This window comes from Neofelis nebulosa, chromosome 3 (assembly GCF_028018385.1).
Source record: "Neofelis nebulosa isolate mNeoNeb1 chromosome 3, mNeoNeb1.pri, whole genome shotgun sequence".
NCBI lineage: Eukaryota > Metazoa > Chordata > Mammalia > Carnivora > Felidae > Neofelis > Neofelis nebulosa.
Genome location: NC_080784.1, coordinates 202,836,829 through 202,862,452, shown reverse-complemented (window position 1 = coordinate 202,862,452; position 25,624 = coordinate 202,836,829). Strand labels below are relative to the sequence as shown.

Below are 25,624 nucleotides of genomic sequence, written 5' to 3'. Positions count from 1 at the left end.
AGGTGAATCAATAAACGAGCATGCTCGTTCTGGGTGCAGAGAAGACTGAGGACAACAAACGGGGTGAGGGACAGGATGTGGCCACTGTCTACTGTCCCGCCAGACCGGCTGCTGCCATCCCACCTTCCTCCCCTCCCCCACCCCGAGCAAGAAGAGGGGCTTTGGGGGACAGCCGTGGGCCCCCCACTGCAAGCCCCTCGGGAGTGGACAGGACCTGCTGGCTCTGAATCTGCAGGAGCCAAGGCTGCCACTGCGGACGCCGGTGTGTTTTAGTTCCCGGAGCCTGGGGCCCGAGTGGCAGTTCGCAGACGGCCTTTCCTGCTGCGGCAGCGCCCCCTGCTGGGGCAGGAGCTGTTCCTGCAGCTTCGCGGCCCGCCAGGCCCCGCAGTCGCACACCCACTGGAGGGGGCCTGGGGCCGCTTTATTCTCATCCTCTGTCCCAGGCAGACCCCCTCCGGACAGACAGGCCTCCCTTTGGTGACGAAGGTCATGAAGAAGAATCTCTCATTCTAAAAGAAATGGGTTCCCTTCTCTATGATTGGGGCTAACAGCGTAGGTCACTTTGGAAAATGATTTTTTTAATGTCTGTTTATTTATTTTGAAAGAGAGAGAGGAGACAATGAGGGGGGAGGGGCAGAAAGAGAGGAAGAGAGGGAATCGCAAGCAGGCTCCACACTGGCAGCACAGAGCCCGATGTGGGGCTCGAACCCATGAACCGTGAGATCATGACCTGAGCCTCTAAGAGTTAGACATTCAAGAGCCAGACACTCAACCGACAGAGCCACCCAGGTGCCCCGGAAGATGATCTTTTAACCTTTTGGCAGGGAAAGGAGTCTCTTCAGAAAGGTAGCTCTGAAAATTCTAGATCAACATGTCCGGGGCACAATTAAGAGCGCTCGTACCAGATTTAACAAGTTCGATCCCTAACCTTGGGTTGGACTGAGCTGGCACCCGACCCGTGCAGCTCTTGAAGAAGAATCCAGTCTTACTTTCCTTGGTGTCCTCAGGCCTCCCATGGTGCTTGACTTCCTAGCAAACAGTGATCGGATCACTGTATTTGCTTTTCTGTCTCCCATTCCTGACCCAGCGTCCACTGTATGTCTGGCCGTTCCTTTGCTCTGCCAGCCTGACAGTCATTCGCTCAACAGCTGAGTGTGACAGGTCACCTGCCGACAGCACAGCGGAGGCCCAGTGGGACTGACAGAGCCCATGCCTGCCCGGAGGTGGGGGAGGCAGACCCCAGAGTGACACAGACACAACTGTGATAAGCGCCTTGAAGGGCACACGGTGGGTATCTTTCAGGGTCAAGGTGAAGCTGGAGGGGGGTGAGCAAGGGAAGAGAGGCCCAAGACAAGGTGACTGATGGGGTGGGAGCCAGACCCTGTAGGGTAGGACAGGCCAGAGAACAGAATTCAGATTTTATTCCAAGGTCATGAGACACTAATGACGGTTTTAGGCAAAGCCCAATATATCTGGCCCGTGGTTTTTAGAGACAGTTTTGGCTGCTGCGTATTCTGTGGAGAGGGGCTTGGAGAGGGGACGGGGGAAGCAGGAAACCACTTAAGAGACCCCCGAGTGGCTGAGTTGGGGTAGCCTTGGGATGGACGGAGAGGGTGCATTTGGGACGTGCCGCGGGTGCTGCCTGCAGTCATACTGATGAATTAGATGTCAGCCCTCACTGCTGACAGCAGATCATCTTAAGCCAAATTCCTTAGAAGACAGCGCCGTGAGTCTGCGAAGCTTCGTTCCTGGTAAAGAAAGTGGGTCTTGCAGCAGAGAAGACCCAAGCTGGGTTCCAGCCATTTGGGACTGGGTCTCACATCCAAGGGCAGCTGGTGACCTGGCTTCCCTGTCTGTTGTCCTGAGCCCATTTTTCTTATTTGCTTTCACTGGCAGGGGAAACAAACAAAAACCCTTTATGAACTAATGCTTTTCATCTACCCATGCTGCCCCTTCTGAGGGCAGTTTAACCGAGATAGGTTTAAAATCTTAAAATCCCAGACCATTATTAGTTTGCCCCTCTTAGGTCTTTTGTTTCAAGAAATACTTGTGTTTATATAAAGTTTTATTTGCAGACCGCCTGCCCATGTGTCTACAATGTGGTCCGTGGTGTGCTCGCTTCGGCAGCACATATACAATGTGGTCCGTGGCTGCTTCTGCTCAAGGGGAGAGCGAGTAGGTGAGGCCATGAGGCCTTGCGGTTCTTACTGTCTGGCCCTTTGGGGGCCCGTCCTAGATCATACAGTGAGCAGGTTCACACGGGGCTGCACTTTTATTTTTTAATTTTTTTTAATGTTTATTTATTTTTGAGAGGGACAAGAGCGCGAGTGGGGCAGATGCAGAGAGAGAGGGAGACACAGAATCTGAAGCAGGCTCCAGGCTCCTAGCTGTCAGCACAGAGCCCGACGTGGGGCCCAAACTCATGAACTGCGAGATCACGACCTGAGCCAAGTCGGCTGTTTAACTGACTGAGCCACCGGGGTGCCCTGGGGCTACACTTTTATACCCATGACGGATCCCCCTCCTCGGTCCAAGGCTCGTATTCCTCAAGTTCTGGCTAGAGGAAAAGAAGCCACAAGCTGCTTACCAGCTCATTAGTACCCAATTTTATGTGTGTTCGTAAGCTGACTTCTGGACGCCTGAGGCTGCCCTTGGACTAAGCGGATGTCAGTTGGACTCCGGGACACCGAGCGCTCATTGTGTTCTGTAAGCAGGTGTGGAAGTGAAGAACATCTCGACTCCGGTGTGGGTGCCCCTCTCAAGCGTTCTTAACCCCCATCCCTGTTTATTCTGGAAAGCAGGAGAGCTCCAGACCCAGCAGCAGAGATGGGTCTGCAGAGGTCACCCACATGACAACTGGCCCCCTCCCCCAACTTTTATGGACTTCTGAGAGGGGGAAGGACCAGTTTTCCAAGATCCAGAAGGGTCCCCCTTAAATCTCCAGCTGGTTGGGGTGGGAGAGGAGGGGGCTGGAAGGTCTGAAGGCGGAAGTGCCTGGGCAGAGGTGGGCCTGCCTCCCGCAACCCCCATTCTTGAGACCAGGGACTTTCACCTAGTATCTGTCTTAAGCTATGCAAACCGGCTTCAAGTCCCCATTCCAAACAAGGCCACGCACTAATCTCTATTTAGGACCTCAGGGACAGCACCAAGTGACTAAGAGAATTTCAGAACCCAAGGTCACTTAGAGATAAGCTGTACATGTGATCATGTAAGTTATCATCTAAACCAGCGTTTTTTTTTTTTTAAGTTTATCTATATTTGGGGTGCCCAGCTGGCTCACTCGTAGAGCATGCAACTCTTTGATCTCAGGGTGGTGGGTTCAAGCCCCATGTTGGGTGTAGAGATTACTTAAAAATAAAATCTTAGGGGCACCTGGGTGGCTCAGTCGGTTAAGCGTCTGACTTCAGCTCAGGTCGTGATCTCCTAGTTCCTAGGTTCAAGCCCCATGTCGGGCTCTGTGCTGACAGCTCAGGGCCTGGAGCCTGCTTCAGATTCTGTGTCCCCCTCTATGCCCCTCCCCGACTTGTGCCCTAAGATAAATACTAAAAAAATTTTTTTTAATCTTAAATAAAATATTTAAAGTTTATTTTGTTTTTTAAAGTAACTGTGCCCAGTATTTTTTTTTTTTAAAGTAACGTAAAGTAAGTGATCTTTTACTGGTTATTCTTTTAATTTTCTCAACCCAATTTACGTTTTTGTAGGTAATGAAAGTAAATATGTAAGCATTATACATTCCTAATAAAGTTTTACTTCATAGCGCACTTGTTAACTTATGCTTTCTGGAGTTTGGGGATATTAAATCTCAGCCTAAAAATTATTCTAAGTTTTTTCATAATTTGCCCTAATCACTACCTGCCTTTTAATATTAACAAGTTTAAAAAGCATTTTAGTAACACGGACGTTATGTAAGAATCGTATTTTCGGATTCAGTGACTATGTCATCGGAATATATTAACTACAGCAGTCCCCAGTAATTGCCCAATATTAAATGGAGCTCACGGGTGCTTTCAGCTTCTACATTCAGGAGTTCCTTAATTTGTAATCAATGAACTACCTAAATAAAAAACTGTATTATGTGCGACATAGAAGAAAGCCAAGGTGGAGACTATGTTAGCGCCTTTTCATGATATATGGCTAAGTGACAATATGCCTACTTTACCAGCGTCTGAGATCTATGAAAAATGACACAAAAGCCGCCTAAGCTGTATGTGTATCTGGGGTCCAGCGCCCTCTAGGACCATTAATAAAATAGATTCAAGTCAAGATCAAAGCCCTTACGCCGGCAAAACATTTTTCAGATTCCATGCTGTCAGGGGGAAAGAACAAAATCCTAACACCACTCATTCACACAAGTGATTTAAGTGTTTACTTTGAGAGGAAAGAAACATACAATTCTGTGAAATACCAGGTAAGGTTTTTCACTTCAGCCTTTTTTTTTTTTCTTTGAAGTTTATTTATTTTGAGAGAGCGAGAGTGTGCTAGTGTGGGAGGGGCAGAGAGAGAGAGGGGGAGAGAGAATCCCAAGCAGGCTCTGCACTGACCGCACAGAGCCTGACTCGGGGCTGGAACTTCCCAACTGTGAGATCATGACCTGAGCCAAAATCTAGAACTGGTCGCTTAACCGACTGAGCCAGCCAGGCACTCCTCACATTAGCCTTCTAAAGGAGGTGCTCCCAAGCCACTTTTCCTTATCCCTAAAATCATGAGCAACAGGTCTATTTTCAATCACACAAAAAAGGAAATATGTGAAGTCCTTTTCAGAAGAAAAGCCTTTCCAATAAAATGTAAACTTTTTATTAATATTTAAATTATAAACCAAATGTTGGCAATCACATATAGACTTGTTTGCTGTGGACAAACGAAGACTGTGGGGGCATACTTTCAAATACAACTTCAGAATTAGATGCGATAAATCAATCCATCTCAGAAATTCTACCGTTTCCTTCGGTGTATAACCCATGATATGAAAAGTTTAATATAACGTGAAACAACTTACCATCTACCCTCAAAGTAAGCTACAAAAAATGTTATCGGTACTAGGATCGAACAATGACAACACCTGAACAGCTCAGCAGTTTTTCCTAAGAGTATAAAATATATAAACTTTGAAAAAATAATACTGTGAGTTGAGCTGTAAAACCCAGAAACACAGCAGTCCTGCCACAGTGCACAGAAAAGCTCCTTCCTTTTCTTCTCCGAACCCGGTCCCATCCCGGACCAAGCAGCTCTCAGCTTAGCATTGGAAGACACACAAAACCAAACATCCTTACGTGAAATCAGGAAGACGGGGAAATAAGAGTGTGCAAAATATAAACATGTCAGACTCCAACATCGTGTATGTCTATCAGCAGAATTTCCAACTGATTTAATACTCGAGATAATCTCAGGCCGAGCGTGCCCTTGCAGTGCTGCCCGGGGGACTCAGATCTGAGGTCTCTCGCTGCAACAGGGAAAGTGGTCCTCGGTCCGAAACAGGACGGGGGGTTCGTAGCCGCTCTGCTGGGGCCGGCCGGAGGGCGCCTTGCTGAAGAAGGAGGGCACGGTAATCGTGTGCAGCAGTTTCCTGAACGCGCTGGGGAAAGCGCCCAGCTCGGCCTCCGCCCTGGCGACCTGCTCCTCCATCCTGGCCACGCTGGCGCCGATCATCGCCACGAAGGCCTCGAGGCGGTCGATCTTGCTGTAGACCTGCCGCATCTCGGTGGCCTTCGCGTAGATGCGAGGCACGCCCTCGCTGACGACGTGGGAGGAGTCCCCGCGCAGCATGTCCAGCATACCCACGAACTCGTCCACTCTGGTGAGCAGGTCCTCCAGGCTGGCGTCCAGGGCCTCGACCTCGGGCCGCGCCCCGGCTCCGGGCAGCAGGCAGGCGGCGTAGCCCGCGGCGGCGCGGCGCAGCAGCGGCAGGTCGCGGCCCGGCGCGCCCGACTCTGGGCCCTCATCCTCCCACGGCCCCGAGGCGCTGCTGTGGCTCTGGGACACGTTGCCGCTGTCCCCGCTCCAGACAGCTCCCTGCAGCTCGGCCTCCTCTGCCGCCGGCCCCTCGGGCGGCAGCCCACGGTCGGCTGGAAGCCCCTCCATTGCCGGCTACGGCCGGGCTGCCGCCCAACTTCCGGCCTCCCAGCCTTGCTCCGCCCGCTCCGCGCGCGCGCGCACGCCCTTGCTTCCGGCTTCCGCGCGCACACGGGCGGTCACGCACGCGCACCAATCGTTTCCAGCCCCTGAACGCTCGTGCTCGCGCACGTGCTCACACACTGAACGCTTTTTAACACGCGAGGGTGTAAGGGAACTATTTTGAGATGCGTACATCCTCAGTCCACTTTTACACACTCGTGTGACCTCCATCCAGATCAGACATAGAACATGTCAAGGGCCCGTGAAGAGCTTCCTACCTTCCCTAGTTTCTTCTTGCTGCTTACTGTGAAACGAAAGAGAAGAGAAATAAACTAAAGGAAGGTTCCTGAAGGCTTGATATTCTTGATGACTTTGAAAGTTCTCAGCTTCTTTCCACATAGTCCCCAACACTTGGTATTGTCAATATTTTACTTTTCAGCCACGCTAGTGGATGTATAGTGATTGCTAACTCTTTGTGGTTTTGACTTGCATTTCCCTGATGAATCACGAACTTTTGCACCTTTTTATATACTTTCTGGCCATGTGGATATTCCCTTTTGTGAAGTACCTGCTCAAGTCTTTTGCCAATTTTTAAATTGCGTTGTCTTTCCCTTATTGATCTATAGAAGTTCTCAGTACAATTTTAATAGGAGTCGTTTGTCATATAGCTACTGAAAAGATCTCTTCCCACTCTTTGGCTTGCATTTTTACTCTCTTAGTGGTGCTTTTGATGAACACTTCATAATTTTAATAAATTCCGGTTCATCAAACAAGGAAAGTTTTGAGAGTGAAAGGGGGCACTCAGGACACAAGATATAAAATCTTGGGTAAACCATATAATTATTATGGACTATAAGGATCATATTATGATCATTAGAGATCATATGTCCAATGCCCACCCTAGAGCGACAGGTGGAAATTGACACCCAGAAAGATGTGTTCAAGGTTAACCAACTTGTCCAAGGCCACAGAGCAAGTAATCGGAGGGACTGGGACCTAATGAAGGATGACTCCAAAACCTTTGGAATCAAACAACCTCCATTCACTATCATAATCGCTATAATATTATCACCACTAGTATCTGCTGGTGCTTTGGTATTTGCAAAACACTTTCATGCACATCATCTCACTTATGCATCTTCCCACTGACATACTCAGGCTGAGATCACTGGTCTTTATTTATGAGACTGGAAAACGAAAGCTCTGATCTGTGCCACTGTGCAAGCAGGGTCCCTCCAAATTACTGCTAGGGTGGCACAGGTTGAACATGGCTGGAAATAGCCTCCATCCATTCCACAATGGCCTTCTGTCAGTGCTCAAAAACTTTTTGTTAAATGACTATTAAAGCAGCATTTACGGGGCGCTGCTGTTTTGTAGGTCCTGTAGGTGGTGAGGACTGAGACCAGAACCTGCCCTCAAGGAACCTCCGGTATGGCAGAGACACTTATATTTTAGGGAAGGAGGCCTTCTCTCGAAAACATTCCCTAAGGTCCTTGAGTCCAGGCGGTGAGGAGGGGCTAAGCACAGAGCCGAATCAGAAGTGGCCCTTTGTCTTGGGTTGCTTACAGTCCGGTGAAGATGATGCAGTCAGCCTGGGTCCAAGGACCCAGAGATGGGCCCTGCAGGACCAGCTCTGTGAGCCAGAAAAAGTAAAAACAGAGTTTACTGAGTAGCATGAGTGAGCATTTAGCAGATAGAATGTCTGGGAGACTCAGAAAGGAAAGGAGAATGAGTCTCTTCCTCACTTGGGGTTAGGGGTTTATATTGGAAAGGGGTGTAGCCTCTGTGTTCCTTCAGGAATCCAGGGTAGGGTCTGACCGAAGGCGAGCGGCAGGTGAATAAAGGTGTTATTTATAGATCATCGAAGGTAGGGGAGTACTGATCCGCTGAGGTTTGTTCAAAGCTGATGTCGTGGAACATGTTTGGGATCCAGCTCTTTTTAGATGTTATAAGGTGTTTGGGGGGGTCTAAGACAAATCTATCTCCTTTCCCCCTGGAAGTGGGAACACAGCTTCTTTGGTTTATTCGGATGCAAAATATAGAACTTGAGTAAATGGAGCTTAGCAGAAAAACAGCAGAGACAGAGCCTTTCCAAAACGGAGTCCCTTCGGCTCCCCTACCTCAAAGAGAGGCCAAAACACTCTGACCAGAACAACCCAACCCAGCGAGAGAGAAATCCCCCCAGGACAATAAATTCTGGGAGCCAGTGGTGGAGAGTACAGAATTGAGATTCCCAGTTTTTGACTTAAGGGCCCTGTCCCAGAAGAGAGAGCAGGTACTGTAGTTAAGAGTAGCGACTGTAGTAGACCCAAAATGGCTCAGGTTCAAATTCTGACCAAAAGCACTGTTTTTAACCAGTTTTTCATCTGACGGGTTTATTGAATTAGGTTAAATGAATTAATCTGAGCACTTACAGCAGTGCGTCCCTGGATGGTAAGCGCTCTGAACGCCAGCCTGTCTTAATCAAATACGAGGGAGGGAGAATTGCTTTCACTTAAAAAAAAGTTAAGTAAAAGAAAAAGTCCGGGACGGGACGTAAGAACCTCTGCGCTCCCGGGGCGCCTGGGTGGCGCAGTCGGTTAAGCGTCCGACTTCAGCCAGGTCACGATCTCGCGGTCCGTGAGTTCGAGCCCCGCGTCAGGCTCCGGGCTGATGGCTCGGAGCCTGGAGCCTGTTTCCGATTCTGTGTCTCCCTCTCTCTCTGCCCCTCCCCCGTTCATGCTCTGTCTCTCTCTGTCCCAAAAAAATAAATAAAAAATGTTGAAAAAAAAAAAAATTTAATAAAAAAAAAAAAAAAGAACCTCTGCGCTCCCAAAGGCCTATTAGAGAAGGGGGCGGGGCAGGGCGCGGGAAGCAGGTGGAGGCTGGCGTGCGCCCGCCCGCTACGGAGTCCCCTTTGCGTGCGCGCGCCCGCGCCTGGGCTCCGTCCGAGGCGTGGCCGTAAGGGGGCGGGGCCGAGTCCCGAAAGTGGCGCGAACACGCCCACCGCCGGTGACGGCTGCGCGGACTCCTCCGCCGCCCGGCCTCCGTGTGGGTTCCAGGCTTTGCTTCCCGGAGCGGTTTGCAAGCGGACGGCGTGAGAGGAGGAACTCGCAGAGGTAATTCGGCGGCACTGCTGACCCGTCGACGCCCGCGGCAACGGTTTGGCGCGACAGATGCGGCCCTTGGACGTCGTCGAGCTGGCAGAGCCGGAGGAGGTGGAGGTGCTGGAGCCCGAGGAGGATTTCGAGCAGTTCCTGCTGCCCGTCATCAACGAGATGCGGGAGGACATCGCGGCGCTGACCCGGGAGCACGGCCGGGCGTACATGCGGAACCGGAGCAAGCTGTGGGAGATGGACAATATGCTCATCCAAATCAAAACGCAGGTGGAGGCCTCGGAGGAGAGCGCCCTGAACCATCTTCAGAATCCCGACGATGGAGTCGAGGGCAGAGGGACCAAACGGTGCGAGAAGGCGGAGGAGAAGGCCAAGGAGATCGCGAAGATGGCAGAGATGTTGGTGGAGCTGGTCCGGCGGATAGAGAGAAGCGAATCGTCGTGAAGGCGGGCGGGCGGTAAGGCCGGGGGCCGGCGGGGCCCGATGCGGGTCCTGGTCGTTGCCGTCAGCGTGATTGAACAGTTTTCTGGGTGGTAGTAATATTCCAGGAGTGAAGGTACAGCCTCAGTCGCACTGCGTCGGAAATTGGGGAGTGGGAGCAAAGTTGAGGTCAAGAGGAAAATGGGTGCGTGCTAGATTGGACAGGTGCTAGGACGTCCTGAGTTTTGTGGTTCCTCCCGCCCCCGCTGGCAATTCAAGAAGAGTTAAAATAATTTCGAGTTTGTCTTTGTGAAACCCCAGAGTCAGTCCCAATAGGACAGTTGCCGCAGGGAGAGTTGCCTAGGCACTTGGCGGGGGCGGGAACCAAAGAAAACCCAGCCCTTAGAGCAAAATAGGGGAGGGTGAGAACACAGGGGGGAAAAAATGGGAAAATGTGAAGCTGTAGGCGTTTACTAGAAATTTCCAGGTTCGTGTCAGAGGGTGGGTGGTTAATTGAAATTTTTTTGTTTGTTTGTTTGTTTGTTTTTAAACATCAGGTTGCAGAAATCTGGGACTCAGTGTCTTGATGGCAAATTTCTGCCAATTGTGCGTCGGGTTCACAGCTCATGGACTCTGGTCACCTGGTAAGGCTGGGCTGACAACTCGAGGAAACTGAAACAGCTTGTTGTTTATTCTGTTGTGTTTTTTTTTTTTTTTTTTTTTGGTTTTTATCCGTGTGTCACAGTCTCCCCTAGGGTCAATGGTTATGTATCCGCACCAGAGGAGAATGGGTCTCCTGGGTGCACAGCAAGCCGGTAAAAAACTGACATGGAGCTTTTGCAGTGAAGAAGGATAGGCTGTTTATAGGTATGACACCACCTAGGAGAATGGGGACCGCATGCTCCAAGTGCCAAACTGCCCAATGGCTTACAGGTGAGGGTTTTGGTTTTTGTTTTAAGTAGGCACAATGCCCAGTGTGGGGCTTGAACTTACGACCCTGAGATCAAGAGTCGTGGGTTCTACTGACTGAGCCAGCCAGGCACCACCCGCCCCCCCCCCACCACCCAAGTGAGGGTTTTTTTTTTTTCAACGTTTTTTTTTTTTTTTTTTTTTTTTTTTTTCAACGTTTATTTATTTTTGGGACAGAGAGAGACAGAGCATGAACGGGGGAGGGACAGAGAGAGGGAGACACAGAATCGGAAACAGGCTCCAGGCTCCGAGCCATCAGCCCAGAGCCCGACGCGGGGCTCGAACTCACGGACCGCGAGATCGTGACCTGGCTGAAGTCGGACGCTTAACCGACTGCGCCACCCAGGCGCCCCTTTTTCAACGTTTTTTATTTATTTTTGGACAGAGAGAGACAGAGCATGAACGGGGGAGGGGCAGAGAGAGAGGGAGACACAGAATCGGAAACAGGCTCCAGGCTCCGAGCCGTCAGCCCAGAGCCTGACGCGGGGCTCGAACTCACGGACCGCGAGATCGTGACCTGGCTGAAGTCGGACGCTTCACCGACTGCGCCACCCAGGCGCCCCAAAGTGAGGGTTTTTAAGGGCGAAATTTGGGGCAGGAGGCCCCTGAGAGCTGTAGATTGGAGGGGGGGGGGGTCGCATTCCTTCACATTCCTTTGAATGATGTGCGAGCACTCCTGTCTCTTGGGCCTGGGTCTGCATGTTTCTTGGCCGGTCCAGCCGTGCCTGGGGACAGTAAGATCTCCAGAATTCGTTCTTTCGTCTGAACTAACATGATGGATGCCGGCTTGAGTTGGGTTAGACTGTCCTGAAAAATAACTTTTGTCCGAGAAATACTCTTGCAGGCGAAATGGGGCTTAATGAAAAGTTGTTTCAGTTGTCACGTTAAATCACGTTACTTTACCGTGTCTGAAATGTTGGGGCATGGCCTTGCACCTTGCTGTTATCCATGTGACCTGATTGTTGCCTGGGACTTGTGTAGACGTGGGACCAGAATCTTCTACCTTTAGAGGTGCATGGACGACGCTCCTTGGGTGTACCTGGTGACCCGAGGAGGGGTGAGACTGCTGTGGGGAAGACGGAGAAGGAGTAGAAGGCAGTCGTAGATGGGAGATGGTTGTGTGTGTATTCTGGAACTTCACTTCCCGTGGGACCGAGGAGAGCTGTGTCCTGTGGCATATTGTCTGGGCTGTGTTGCGCCACCTGCCAGGTGACTTTATGTAGGCAACCTAGCCGACCCTGAATGACAAAGAAGTTTGGATAGGGAATGACCGAGTACCATCACTGTGGTAATGCGGGCGTTCCGGAGTATTGCGTCAAAGAGACCATCTACAAAGGGTCCGGGGACACTGGAGAAAGGAAAAGGCAGCATCAGGGCCCATCTAGTTGATCAGGGTAGACCTCACCAGGACTGGAAGTCAAAATCAGACATGCAATAAATGTTTGTTTGCCTTGAAAAACAAAGATCTCTAACCCCCCCCCTTTTTTTTTCAAATAAATACGTTGTTCAAATGGCCAAAGTCCCTGCATGTGTTAATACATTTCTTTTGAAACGAACGTGCTTCTTTGAGCACAGCCTCGGCAAGCAGGACCGAGCTGCTTGAAGTTTGAGGTTCTCTGTGAGCCTGGAACCGTGAGGGAGAATCGCTTGTGGCCGGTGCTGTGGGGATAAGATGACAGGACAGTGAGCTCTTGACAGGGATGAACTTGAGGCCATCATCTGGCCTGAGCCCCTGCTTTTCAGCAGCTGAGGTCTGTGTAGCCAGTGGGCGTGTAATGTGCCTCCCGTCTGCTCCAGGGCACCAGGAATGTGAAGGGAAGGCCTGGACCGGGAGGAGCTGGGACAGGTAACTGCACCGCAGGGTGCCTGAGAGCCAATGACTGTCCTTGAATGCCGAGTACAACTTCTAAGAGTAGAAACCAGTGGGGGCATCAGAAGCTCAGGAAGGGACTTGAGCTGCAGCACTGGGGAGTGACTGGGGGGCACTGTGGGGACCAATAAAAGGGGGGGGAGCAGAGGAGAGAGGGCTTCATTAGAGAACTGATTCCTGTTCATGAGCCTGTGCTAATGGATGCTCAAAGCCACAGGACAGGCAGGGTGCAATTTCCAGAATCGCGCTAGAGGGGGTTCGATGAGAACACATACATGTTTATAATGACAAGCCGAGGTACAGGTCTGGGAATAACGTGTGAAACAGGCATTTTTATAGGAAAGTACCTGGGCACAAAGGCAAGTCCTTTAGAGAGGCTGTTTCGGTCTCTGGAATCCTGGTCTGTGCTCCTGCCCTTCTGAATTTCTCAGTGGGAACAGAGGTAGTGCCGGGAGCCATTGAGACCGAGGAGCAAGGGAGCCTCAGGGGTCACGTTTGTAGCGCGGGAAGCTTAGTGAGGTCTGTGGGTCGGGGGGGGGGGGGGGGGGGGGAGGAGGGGGGGAGGCGAAGCAAGAATGTGGGCGCCGGTGCGGGTGGGAGTGGAGGGTCTGCGCTGGATCAGGGGCGTGGGAAGGACCGGCCAGCCTTTCCTGGGGTTGAGGCTCGGTGTCTCTCTGCATCCGTCAACCCCAAAGTCTTTGTGGCTACAGCCCCCAAGGTTTATTTCTCGTTCCTGTTCATATACACTGCAGGTTAGTTCCTCCGTGTTCTCTTAATTCCAGGAGCTGGCTGAAGGAGCACCCCTGTGGGGATATTAGGGACCTTGATTCAGGAAACTTAGTTACAAGTTACTTACTGATTTAAAAACAGATGTTCTGGGGTGCAAAACTCGTATGCACGTGTTTCCCCTTGATTAACTGATTAATTGACCATGGATTGTATTCCTCCGTTGGGGTTGCATTTTATCTACTGAGTCTTTTATTTTGTTTTTTTTTTTAACGTTTATTTATTTTTGAGAGAGAGACAGAGACAGAACGCAAGCGGAGGAGGGGCAGAGAGAGAGGGAGACACAGAATCCAAAGCAGGCTCCAGGCTCTGAGCTGTCAGCACAGAACCCAATGCGGGGCTCGAACTCGTGAACCGCGAGATCACAACCTGAGCGGAAGTCAGACACTCAGCCGAGACACCCAGGCGCCCCTTATGTGTTCAGTCTCGATGCCAAGCCTCCTTCACGGTCAGAGCCTTAAGAGTCTTCTGAAGCATTTTTGACCCTTGGCCCTTCTGCGGAGCACTGTGGTGACGAGCTAGTGGTCCAACTCCTGCCTGAGATGTGGTGGAATTTGGAGGCGTCCAGGACTTTGTGTGTATTTCCTGTTGTAACTCATAAATTCCCCCTCCCCCCCAGTTGGATTATGTATCTGTGGAATTGAAACGACTTCCAGGTCCCCTAGAAAATTTGAATTACCTTCTCTCAGTTGCTCTGCAATCGGCCCATCGTGCTCAAACTCCCCGTGCTGTGAAGTCTGAAATTCTATGTTCTGTCCTCTTCTCCAGCCGTCATTTGCCATCGGCTGGCTGGTGACGACTGAGTCTTCGATAGTGTTTTGTGGCCATACTTCTCGGGGTTTTGTTTCTTCCGAAAACATCCGAGTGTCCAGTATCCGTCCACATGGCTCACTGGGCCACTTTTCAAAGTCTCTCCTTAAGCGTTAGCTTACCAGCGAGGCCCTCTTCTTCTTCCTGTTTAAAGCAGCACTGCCAACCCCTGTCACTCTCTATCCTCCTTGGTTTTTCTTCTCCCTTGCCTGACATGTGATTACTAATTTGTGTCTTACCCACTTCTCCCCTTGGAATGTCAGCCCCTTGAGGGCAGGAGATTTTTGTTTTGGTTTCTTTGTTTTTTGTTTTGTTTTTTTAGAGAGCACAAGCTGGGGATTGTGCAGGGGAGAGGGGCAGAGAGAGAGAGAAAGAGAGAGAGAGAGAGAGAGAGAGAGAGAGAGAGAGAGAATCTTAATCAGGCTGCACGCTCAGCTTGGAGCCCGATGTGGGGCTTGATCCCACGACCCTGTGATCATGATCTGAGCTGAAATCAAGAGTCTGGATGCTCACCCGACTGAGCCACCCAGGCGCCCCAGGAATTTTTGTTTCCTGCTGAATTCCCAGCACAGAGACCAGTGCTCGGCTGCCACATGGTTGGTACACGATACTCCTTGAATGAATGAGTACCAATTCGGTATGTAAATGTAACCTAAATTTGTGTCTGCTTATCGATGCAGAGAACTCAAACCACAGAAACGTCAGTGTTATTCTTGACTCCTCCCTCCTCCTTAGCAACGCCTTCCTCGCTCTATCACTGAAGCACATTGATTCAATGTCCAGAATGCACCTTTGATTTGCCCACCCCCTCCACCTGCCCCAGGCCACTAGAGCGATGCTCTCCCAACTGGCCTCCCTCCTTACAGCTTAACACCAATCTTCCTCCTTCGCTGTCAGCTAACGTGAATTGGCTATGTTGATTCCCTGGCTTAGAACCATTTCAAAAATTCATCTTGCTGCAGAAGTCTTTATTTACTTACCACTGTTACTTAGCTCCTGCTATGTGTCAGGCACTGCTCTAGGCACTGGGGGATGCAGCCGTGAAGAGGCAGTCCCAGAGTCCTGCCCCTAGTCATTCTAGTGGTGGAGATAATGGTAAACAGGGGAAATCAAGTAGCTTGCTACCTAGAGATGAGTGCCAAGGACCTTCATTCATTCATTTGACTTGAGAAATGAAAGCCCAGGAAGGATTAGAAGTCCCCAAGCTGCTAGTCTGGGGGTCAGAGCCCAGCAACCCCCCACGCATGGGAACAATGCGGTGCAGCTTGTCACAGCCTGAGAAGGGCAAGCAGGGCATCCGTAGAGGAAGTCAGTCCTGCGAGGTGACTCAGCCCAAGGGGAGAAAAGGGTGTGCATTCAGGGGGCAGACTGGCACAGGGACTGGAGGTTGATCAGGGAAAAGGTTTCCATGCAGGAGAGGGAGTGCCAGCAGAGGGAGAGAAAGATGAAAAGAAAGAACACTAGAATGAGCTCCATGGTATTGGGTTGAAATTGGAGGTATCCGTGTAAACTTGTGGTTCTGTGTATGCATTCTACGTTTATATAGAGCCACAGATGGGTGTGTATAATTTATGTACACACTTACAAATATTCCCTAGTTCTGCCTGTTGGAAGCAGCTGGAAGCAGTGACATCCCAATAATCTCGAGCACCCTGGCTGTCAGATTTTGGCTTCTAAATACCATTTTCCACTAACAAGGACCAGAACTTCATGGAGAAACGGTCAGTTCCAGAGCTGGGGCAGGGAGGGCCCGAGATGTGTGCAGACATCTGGCTGAGACGGAAAGCAAGGGGGTGTTCAAACAAGGTTGGGGATGAGTTAGAAGGACACAGAGGCCAGCTTGAATGGATGGGCCCCACTGGCAGATTGGATACAGTGGGATCATCACAACAAACCATGGTGGCTAACGTTCACGGTGCAATGACGAATATGGGAAACCACGTATTCACTTAAATATGAACACATGAGCGAATTACATGCTTGACGAGGAACAGAACATTTATGTAGCTTCAAAGTACCTCACTACAAAATGCTAACAAGTTACAAAGGTGGCAAGAATAGCTATAGTGGAGAAGGCTTTGATTTGGGCAGTGGGAGCCCATGCAAGTCTGCTTCTGCGTCCTTTTGACGTATCCTGGTCATTCTTTGAACACATCCTTGCTTTCTGTTCTAGATACATCCTGTGCTTTTCTTTCCCCAACGCTGGGCCTGTGGCTGGCTGTTTCTTCAATCACCATCTTAATCCAGTGATCAAAGTGGACATGACCAGAAATGGGACAGACCGACACCGAGTGCCATCTGATAAGATGCTGTGAGAAGAGCATCGCATCACTTCTGGGACATTCTTGCCAAAGGTACACAACCCAGGCCCAGTCACGAGCAAACCTCAGACAACCTCAACTCGAAGGAAATTCTGCAAAATTATTAGCTCGTAATCCTCAAAAGTGTCAAGGTCATGCAAGTCTGGGAAAGGCGGCGTAAACGTGATCCCTTTGCTCTATAAAAGACCTTATTAGGAACAATTGGCTGGGCGGGGCGCCTGGGTGGCTCAGTCAGAGGAGCCTCCGACTTGGGCTCAGGTCGTGATCTCACGGTCCGTGGGTTCGAGCCCCGCGTGGGGCTCTGTGCTGACAGCTCGGAGTCTGGAGCCTGCTTCGGATTCCGTGTCTCCCTCTCTCTCTCTGCCCCTCCCCCCTCCACTTGCGCTGTGTCTCTCTCTCTCTCAAAAAGAAATAAACATGAAAACAAAAAAAAAGAACAGTTGGCAGAACTTGAACTGGGTCTTGAGATGAGATGGCGGTAATGGGTTGGGGTGCGTTTTCTGACGGCGGCGGCTGCCCCGTGATCACGTAGGGGGTGCGGCTTGGAGGACATTCACTGAAGTCTTCAGGGTGGGAGATCAGCAGATCAGCGGCTTATTCTCAGATCCTGCGGAAAAATAAAATTCTTTGTACTCTGCTTCTGAGTCTTCTGTAAGTTTGTGATTTTCTTGAGCTTCCAAATTTAAAGTGCCTCTAAAATGGTTGATAAAGGATGGGGCGCCTGGGTGGCTCAGTCGGTTGGGCGTCCGACTTCGGCTCAGGTCATGATCTCGCAGTCCGTGAGTTCGAGCCCCGCGTCGGGCTCTGGGCTGACAGCTCAGAGCCTGGAGCCTGTTTCAGATTCTGTGTCTCCCTCTCTCTGACCCTCCCCCATTCATGCTCTGTCTGTCTCTCTCTGTCTCAAAAATAAATAAACGTTAAAAAAAAAAATTAAAAAAAAAATAAATAAAATAAAATGGTTGATAAAGGAAAGCTAAAGACCTTTTTGAAAGTTGAGTGTCATCTCTGGAATGTTGCCGTCGGTCTCCACCTCTTACTGGGCATTTATCGTGAACGACAGCACATAACCTCGAGTCTGTAAGCCAGCAGCGTTTTTGAATTTCTTGGTCAGGAAGTTCTTTCCAGATTCATCCTTTCAAAAGGCTGCCTCTTTGGGGCACTTGGGTGGCTCAGTCGGATACGTGTCTGACTTCGGCTCAGGTCATGATCTCATGGTTTGTGGGTTCGAGCCCTGCGTCGGACTCTGCTGACAGCTCAGAGCCTGGAGCCTGTTTCAGATTCGGTGTCTCCCGCTCTCTCTGCCCCTCCCCCGCTCATGCTCTGTCTCTCAAAAATAAATAAATGTTAAAAAATAGATAGATAGATAGATAGATAGATAGATAGATAAAGTCTGCCTCTTTTCCTTTTGACCAAGAGTTATCCATAAAATCACTAAGCATTGTTATTATTTATATGTGTGATGTTATTGCTCTTACAATTCATAACTATTATTATAACTATTGCTATTACACATTGCTTTGCCTTAAAATGACAAATGCGAGAGGTTTATGGCCGAAATCTGTCAGGGTTCCTAGTTGCCGGCACAGAAGCTGACCCTAGCCAGTTAGGCAGTTTCCAGAAGCTCAGGGAGGGCTTGAGAAGAGACTCAGGGTGACGATTCCAGGAGCAGTCCACACCGCAGAAGCGGCCCGGGAGGAAGCTGGCCCTGCTCTGAGCACAGGATGCTGCTTCGGTTTACTGTGCCCTCGTCTGCCCCAGCGCCTGGACTCCCGCCGTCTGCACGGCCAGCCAGAGACAGCCCCCTAGCTCTCCCAACCCTTCACTGGCTTCACTAGCTCCTAGTCACATTGGGTGTGGATGAATCCGATTGGTGGATGCTAGGTCACATGACAGTACTCTGGCAAGAGAGTCTAGTATTTTCAACTTAAACGGGGGTAGATAGACTTGGCACCTATCAAGGTGCATAAGTGATGAATTCCCCAAACATAAAAAGGGGTACAGATGTTGAATGGCCAAAATGAGTCACAAGGATCCGCTATGCAGTGCTTATGAGGCAGATGCTGACCAAATGTGGCTTAAGCAATATGGCTTTGTATCTCCCGTAAGTCCAGAGGTACGTGGCTCTGAGTCCCGTTAGCAGCCAGGACCTCCCAGCACCATTCACACACTGTGATGTAAGCAGCACCCACTGGGGCTGTGCGGTGGAGTGACTCTGCTGGCCACTCAAGCTCTTCTATGACCCTCTTAACTGTCCTCATTGCCCAGTGGCTGCAGCAGCAAGCATCACGCCGTCACACAGCAACGTCTAAGACCTGACAAAGTGAGAGGGTGCGTTTTCATAGCTATGTGCTTTGTTTCTTTTTTAATCAGGGAGGAAAATCTCTGCCAGCTAAGGGCGGCATATACGGTCGTGCAGGTCGTGCACTGCACAGCTCTAGGGGATGCCATTCATGTTACAGTCTTTGCACCTTTGATAAAGTTCTTGTGACAGTTTTCCTGCACCTGCCACTACTGGGTCTTGAGGAAGGGGGCCTTTCCCTAATTTGTAGGAACACACCTTGAAGGCTGGCTTTGGCCGTGTTCCTCAAAGCCACCGGCAGCTCTCAAATTTCCCAGCGGCCAGCGGGCAGGGACTGGCTGAGGAGCCCATATTCCTGGAGTACGTTTCTGCCACACGCCTGAACAAAACTCGGCCTCTGTGACCAAGGAGGGAAGAGGGATGGCGGCCAGTTGGGTGCATCGGTGCCCGCCCCAGTGACAAGGAGCATGCTCAAAGAGTAGGGGCTTGAGTGAGTGATTCAGAGATGGAAGAACGTGGGCCATAAAAAGGAAGGAAATTTTGCCACATGCTACAACAGGGATGGACCTTGAAGACACTCTGCCGAGTGAAACAAGCCGTGAAGACAAACAGTGTACGACTCCGTTCACAGAAGTTCCCCAGAGGAGACAAATTCATGGAGGAAATAGAATAATGGGTCCAGGGCCCGGGGGACTTGCTGTCTGATGCTGTCCGATACAGAGTTTCACTTTTGCAAGAAGAGAAAGTCGGGAGCTTGGTTGCACAACACGGTCAATCTACTTAACGCTGTATGTACACTTAGAAATGTTATGTGTTTTCACTGCAATTAAAAAAAAACCCCGGGGCGCCTGGGTGGCGCAGTCGGTGAAGCGTCCGACTTCAGCCAGGTCACGATCTCGCGGTCCGCGGGTTCGAGCCCCGCGTCGGGCTCTGGGCCGACGGCTCGGAGCCCGGAGCCTGCTTCCGATTCTGTGTCTCCCTCTCTCTCTGCCCCTCCCCCGTTCATGCTCTGTCTCTCTCTGCCTCAAAAATAAATAAACATTTAAAAAAAAAAACTTAAGGGGCGCCTGGGTGGCGCAGTCGGTTAAGCTGCCGACTGCGGCTCACGTCACGATCTCGCGTGATCTCGCGTGAGTTCGAGCCCCGCGGCGGGCGGGGCTCTGGGCTGACGGCTCGGAGCCTGGAGCCTGTTTCCGATTCTGTGTCTCCCTCTCTCTCTGCCCCTCCCCCGTTCATGCTCTGTCTCTCTCTGTCCCAAAAAAAAAAAAAAAACAAACCCAAACCTCCTTTAAGCTAGTAATCCCGGGTCACAGATGGAGTCCATTTTGGGGAAATGATCTGAGCTGGAGACGAAGTTTTAGGCGTGAACATATTAATTGAAAAGCCTACTTTTCAAAAACAAAAATAGGAGCCTGGGTGGCTCAGTTAGTTGAGTGTCTGACTCTTGGTTTCCGCTCAGGTCATGATCTCATGATTCGTGAGTTCGAGCCCCCGGTGGGGCTCTGCACCCCCCTCCCCCCCCCCCCCCCCAGCCTGCCTGGGATCCTCTCTCTGCCTCTCTGCCCCTCCCCTGCCCTCTCGTGCGCGCGCTCTCTCAAAATAAGTAAGCAAACTTAAAAAAAAAACTACGAAGAACCATATCTTTAATAATGGGCGAATGTGGGTCCACGCATGCCGGCAAGTTCCTTGTGGCCATCAAGAAACGCAGGTTGGACATGGCTTTTGCCTTGGAGGACCTGGCTGCCGGGAGCCCCCCAGCCCCCCGGAAGTTGTGAAGCCCGCGGAGGTGACCGTGGACTTCACCCAGGAGGAAGGGGTGCTCCGCAGCCTGCCCAGGGGGCTGACGGAGCACCACAGGAGGCTGGTTTCTGGGAGCCGGGAGTGTTCGCATTCCAGAGGGAATCTCCCAGTTGTGAGGGAGGAGAGGGAGCAGCCAGATGGGGTGAAGGAAATTCCAGGGCAAGCGGGCAGCTATGGGAACTGCAGAAGCTGCTTTGGGAACTGCAGAAGCTTCTTCAAAAGCAGGACGCTTTTTGGGGCGCCTGGGTGGCGCAGTCGGTTAAGCGTCCGACTTCAGCCAGGTCACGATCTCGCAGTCCGTGAGTGAGTTCGAGCCCCGCGTCGGGCTCTGGCCTGATGGCTCGGAGCCTGGAGCCTGTTTCCGATTCTGTGTCTCCCTCTCTCTCTGCCCCTCCCCCGTTCATGCCCTGTCTCTCTCTGTCCCAAAAATAAATTTAAAATGTTGAAAAAAAAAAAAATTAAAAAAAAAAAAAAGGACGCTTTGATACAGCCTGTCCTGAGGGGTGAAAACAGACCGGCCCTGCCTGGGGATGAGGAGGGCCGGGGACCGTGCTGGCCGGCAGAGGAGCCCCAGGTGCACTGGAAGGAAGCGGCCAGCTGCTGTTTTCATCCCCCAGCAGTGGGGTTTTCAGCTGGAACGCGTGGGAACCACCGGGGTGAGGACTCAGAGAAGACCCCTCCCTCCAGGCTTTCAGGGTGTCAGGACGGGGGAGGCCCGGAGGGCCAGGCTCAGGCTGCGAGGCTGGAAACCTCTCCTACGACCTTGCCGCACAGCGGGGTGTTCTTTCAGGTTCCCCCTCTCTGCCTCTGGGGTGGGGGCAGAGTCTGGGGGACCCGGGTCAGGGGCCTGCACCCCAGCTATCCACGAGGGCGGGGATCGAGGGCTCTGGTATCTGCAGCTTCCCGGGGTGAGGGGGGGCCCTGCCCCCGCCGCAGGTGACTGATCATTCCCAGGACAAATACAATTTGTGACTCACTTGTGAAGCAGCAGGAAGAAATCCGATTCCAGCCCCGCCTCCCCGATTGTCCCATTAGCTTGATTTTCCGTGCTTTCAATGGTGTATCCGCCCCCATCTAACCTGCCGGGGCTCCCCTCTTACAAAACCTGTGCCCTGCTCGCCCCGGCGAGGGGTAAACCATGCCTCCTGCCGGTGTGTCCCCGGCCAGGCTCCGGACACCATCTGTGCTCCGGTGGACACGTCCTCAAACACAAGGGGAGGCTTCAACTGCTGGGTATGCAGAAGGCGACCGGAAGTCTCCAAACCAGGGCAAACGACTGACCTAACACCCCTGCCCTCACCTGAGTCACTCGGGTTGCTTTGCTTCATGAAGACAGTTTCATAAAACTGGAAACGCTGGCGAGGGGGCCCTTGTTCTCTGGCCCTTGGTCCCCGCCCATCACCGTTTCTTCTCTAAGTGTGTTTTCCTGTCTGTGTGGCGCAAGCACGTACATTAAAAAGACGGGGCTTGGCAACGCGTTTGGAGACACGGAGGGGCCAGGGTTTGGTGAGCGGCCGTCTGACCGACTGGACGGATGGATGTGTGTCCCGTGGGTCTCCTTGGATCCAGGACAGGGGGACGCTCACTTTGGGCCCAGGAAGCCACAGAAGCAGGCACGGTGCCTCGGCCAGCCTCAGCCGCGGGAAAGTGGCCCCTGAACCAACCCTTACCCTGTCGCAGGCCAGGAGCACTAAGTGACCCATTAGAAAACTTGTGTTGGGGGTGGGGGCCCTGAGGGCGGAAGGAAATCATCCATTTGAGGGAGACAGGCGCGTGTCACAAGCATTTTACTGATCAGAGGGTCGGGGGCAGGCCGGGCCCAGGGAAGCAATCACCCCCAGGGTTCTGGAAGCTGGGGGCGGGTCCGGAGCACCCCCCCACCCCCCACCCAGGGATCTGGGTCTGCAGGGCGTCAGTGGAGCCCCGCCTGCTCAAAGTACTTGTGGCAGGCGGCTGTGAGCGCGGCCACGAACACCATGAACTCGTTGAAATCCACCTCGGCGTCTCCGTTGGCGTCCAGGTCCTTGAGCAGTTTGTCCACGGCGTCCCTGTCCCTTTTATTCTGGAGACAGAAGCCCGGGGTCAGCGCGGTGGGCCCTCGGCCAAGCGCTGGGGCTGGGCGTTAGGGGCGGTGGGGGGAGAGGGGGAACATCGGAGTCACCGAGTCGCCGGGCTCTAGGAAGCTCTGAACTGCCCGAAGGTGTGTGCCGGCTCGAACTAACGCACTAACTCACGCTTTCTTTGTTTTAGGCCGAATTTGAATTGCACTATGCTGTGCAGGCGCGCGCGTTCGTGAAGCTTTGCAGGGGGTCGTCTCTGGATTGGTTAAGATGCCCTAGGGTGGTGACTATTTCCAGGAAACGCAGCCACTCGCGCGCCACCCCTGCACGCCGCCTGCTTTGCAAGGTCACCTCACTGAACCGCGTCTGGTCCACGCACCCAGCACCCGTCTGGTGCCGCTGGAGCCTCGGATCCTCACGCCCAACGGCGGGCGGCGGCACCAGCCCGGGCTCCAGGCTGGGAGGAGGAGGGCCCAGGGCACCCGGGGGAAGGGACACACCCAGGCTGCGTCCCCCCCCCCCCCCCCGCCCCCCAGGGGTCTGGAAGTGTCCGCCCACCTAACGGCGGAGGCCCGGCCGCACCCTGTGCAGGGCTGAGACCCAGCGGCAGGAGGCGCTGCAGCCGCCGAATTCCCGGGGGAACTGGAGCGGGGGCGTCCCCGCGGCCCAGGGCCCCCAGCCGCCCACGCTGAGCTCCCCAAGTTTGCGGCCGACAGCCCAGGATTGCAGCTCCGGGGGGCTTCGGCATCAGCTGGAGGCCTGCAGTACTGAGGGCCCTGAGCCCCTGCTTTGGCCAAGTGCCTAGGCAGGAGGTTGAGAATCCCGGGCTGGGCCACTGGTTCTCAAGTTGTGTTCCCCGGACCACCTGCGTCCGCCCCTCCCGCAACCCCCAGGCTTTGTTTGGTCTCAAAATCCGCATGGGTTAGTCTCTTAAACTCGGTTGGTTATCAGAACATCTGCACCCACGCCCAGTGCCCCGTGGGCGGGGCGTTCCGTGAGCCTCGGGGTTTGAGGCTGTGTGCTGTAATATTAAATTCGAAAAGAAATTAAATTGCATATGTTAGACTTTCATTCACATCAACTTTACACGGGGAAAAGACTGATGGAAGAGGAGAGAGGGGTGTGTTGGGGGCTTCCTTGCCTCCACAATTCTATTCTTACATTTTCGACCACAAACACATGTTTATAATAGACAAAAACAGATGAACTTCATTTAAAAATATATATATCCTCACTGCATTTACCTACTGAAACGCTCAGTGTGTTTGAAGACTGAAAATTTCAGGCTTCCATTTTCAGGAATCAGCTCAGTGTTAGAGCCCTTAGAAGGCGAGTAGGGGGGAGTTTAGTGGGGTGAGGGGGGGAGGAGGGGAGAAGAAGGGGAGCTGGAGGGGAGCAGAGAGGACGAGGATCCCTGTGGAAAGGGAAAGGAAGAGGAGGGGAGGGAGAGGGGGAGAGAGGGAGGGGAAGGAGGAAGAGGAAGGGAGGGGGAGGGGGGAGAAGGGAGGGAGAAAGAAGTAGGAGGAGGGGAAGGAGAGGGAGGAAGGAGGATGGTGGGAGAGTGGGGCAGGGGAGGGAGAGGCTGGGAAGGGGGGTAGGGAAGGGGGAATAAGGAGGGAGACAGGAGAGAGTGTGAGGAGAGGGGGGAGGGAGGAGGAGGGGAGGAGGGAAGGGAAGGCAGCTGGAGGGTACAGAGCAGGGAGGAGGAGTGGAGAGGGGGAAGGAGGAGGGGGAGGGGAGCCGGTAGCCGGGAGGCCGAGGAGGGCAGGCCTCGGGTTTACGGGTCCCTGGGGAGGCCCCCTGGGCAGAGTGAGACCAGCTGCCACCTGCACCCTGTCAGCCCCGCCAACGCCAGGCAGCATGTGGCCCAGCAGGCAGTGCAGCAGGGGTGTTTGTGGCCCGCAGCCTTGGAGGGGTGCAGCCGCGAGGGACCAGCAAACGCAGCCTCCCTGGACTCCCCCACCCCACCCGCACCGCTCAGGTTCAGGTTTGCCTCCCTCGCTCTCCCACTTGCCCCCCCTCCCCTGCTGAGAAAGAATCCTGGTGCTGAGTGAATTGTGACTCTAACTGCTAACTCTGGTTTTAAGGATTGACCTGGCTGCACTGGCTCCCGGCTCCCGTTCCCACAGCTCTGGAGGCCTCAGCCCCTAGGGCAGCTGATCCTTTCCTGGACGGGTAGCCTCCCCCTGCCCCCCCTGCCGGCTGCTCCGGGCACCCCCTCGGCCCTCCCCGCCCTCCCTGCGTGCCCCCACCGCCCGCACCCCTGGGCGCTCACCTGCAGGAAGCCAGGGAGCTCCTTCTCCATGAGCGTCTTCAGCTCCCCCTTGGTCAGGTTCTGCTTGTTGCCCTCGGCCCCCGCGTACCGGGCAAAGACGTCAATAATCATGCCCATGGCCGTCTCCAGTTCCGTCATGGTGCTGGATGTGGACCCACCGTCCTGCCGGGAGCTGGCTCGGGAGCTGGCTCGGCCGAGGAAATGTCCCACCGGAGGCTTCTTGGCGCCTTATAAGGCCCAGCCTCATATTGACACAGAGGGTGGGCCAAACAGGGCTGGACGGTCTGCAGGCCCTGCCCCTCCCCCCTCTGCGTTGCTCAGTCCCTGAAATGCACTGTCGACACTTCCTGAAACCTCGCCCAGCCCACACCTGTGGTGCACCCACATCTTCCCGTGCTTCCCTTGTCTTGGGGTCATTCACCACTGATTCGCCAACACCATGGTTGGGGGGCAGTAAGCGGGGGCCTGGTGGGCGTTTGTTGAGTAAGGGATGTGTGGACTGGTCCTGTCCGGTCCTCTGGCCCCTGTGCACATGGACTTGAGGGGGACCTGCACGCCCTGGGCCAGCGTCAGGGAGGCTGAGTGAACGTGGGACACGGCACGGTTTTGCTCCCGTAGAGCTTAGCAGAACTCCAGCCAGGACCAGCTTACCCCTCGGTCCCGCTCCCCAAAGCTGCAGCTGGACGAGTGAGGCAGGCAGAGGCATCCAGGCCACACCGCTAGATGAAGGGCCCACCCTGCCCGGCCCCTCAGCCCCCCTGTCTGCTCCTGCTTTCTCCTGCCACCTGGCTAGGGGGCCCCAGGGGCA

At 53.0% G+C, this 25,624-nt stretch overlaps 3 protein-coding genes across 4 annotated transcripts; 1 reads left to right on the top strand and 2 right to left on the bottom strand.

The window, feature by feature from the left end:
* Positions 1–4,778: 4,778 nt before the first annotated feature.
* BLOC1S4 (biogenesis of lysosomal organelles complex 1 subunit 4) lies at positions 4,779–6,127 on the bottom strand. Its single transcript, XM_058723161.1, has one exon. The coding sequence runs from the start codon at positions 6,076–6,078 to the stop codon at positions 5,422–5,424; it is 657 nt and encodes a 218-aa protein (XP_058579144.1). The 5' UTR covers positions 6,079–6,127; the 3' UTR covers positions 4,779–5,421.
* A 3,036-nt stretch (positions 6,128–9,163) lies between these two features.
* Positions 9,164–17,019, top strand: LOC131507868 (MORF4 family-associated protein 1). 2 transcript variants are annotated; one of them, XR_009259761.1, is made up of 3 exons: positions 9,164–9,663; positions 10,184–10,270; positions 16,235–17,019. XR_009259761.1 is itself a non-coding variant. In XM_058723160.1 (2 exons), the coding sequence occupies exon 1, from the start codon at positions 9,267–9,269 to the stop codon at positions 9,648–9,650; it is 384 nt and encodes a 127-aa protein (XP_058579143.1). In that variant the 5' UTR covers positions 9,164–9,266; the 3' UTR covers positions 9,651–9,663; positions 16,235–17,019. The 2 variants fall into 2 exon arrangements, 1 of the variants encoding a protein (XP_058579143.1); XM_058723160.1 differs by lacking the exon at positions 10,184–10,270.
* Positions 17,020–22,252: 5,233 nt separating this feature from the next.
* Positions 22,253–25,097, bottom strand: S100P (S100 calcium binding protein P). The gene is made up of 2 exons (XM_058723159.1): positions 24,817–25,097; positions 22,253–22,543 (listed from the first exon to the last, which is right to left on the bottom strand). Exons 1-2 carry the CDS (start codon positions 24,952–24,954, stop codon positions 22,394–22,396), a joined length of 288 nt encoding a protein of 95 aa, XP_058579142.1. The 5' UTR covers positions 24,955–25,097; the 3' UTR covers positions 22,253–22,393.
* Positions 25,098–25,624: the final 527 nt, after the last annotated feature.

Coding starts and splice junctions, on each gene's coding strand:
- BLOC1S4 (XM_058723161.1), bottom strand. CDS start 6,078: ATGGAGGGGCTTCCAGCCGACCGTGGGCTGCCGCCCGAGGGGCCGGCG.
- S100P (XM_058723159.1), bottom strand. CDS start 24,954: ATGACGGAACTGGAGACGGCCATGGGCATGATTATTGACGTCTTTGCC. Junction 22,544..24,816: donor AGCTCCCTGGCTTCCTGCAG/GTGAGCGCCCAG, acceptor TTCTGTCTCCAG/AATAAAAGGGACAGGGACGC.
- LOC131507868 (XM_058723160.1), top strand. CDS start 9,267: ATGCGGCCCTTGGACGTCGTCGAGCTGGCAGAGCCGGAGGAGGTGGAG.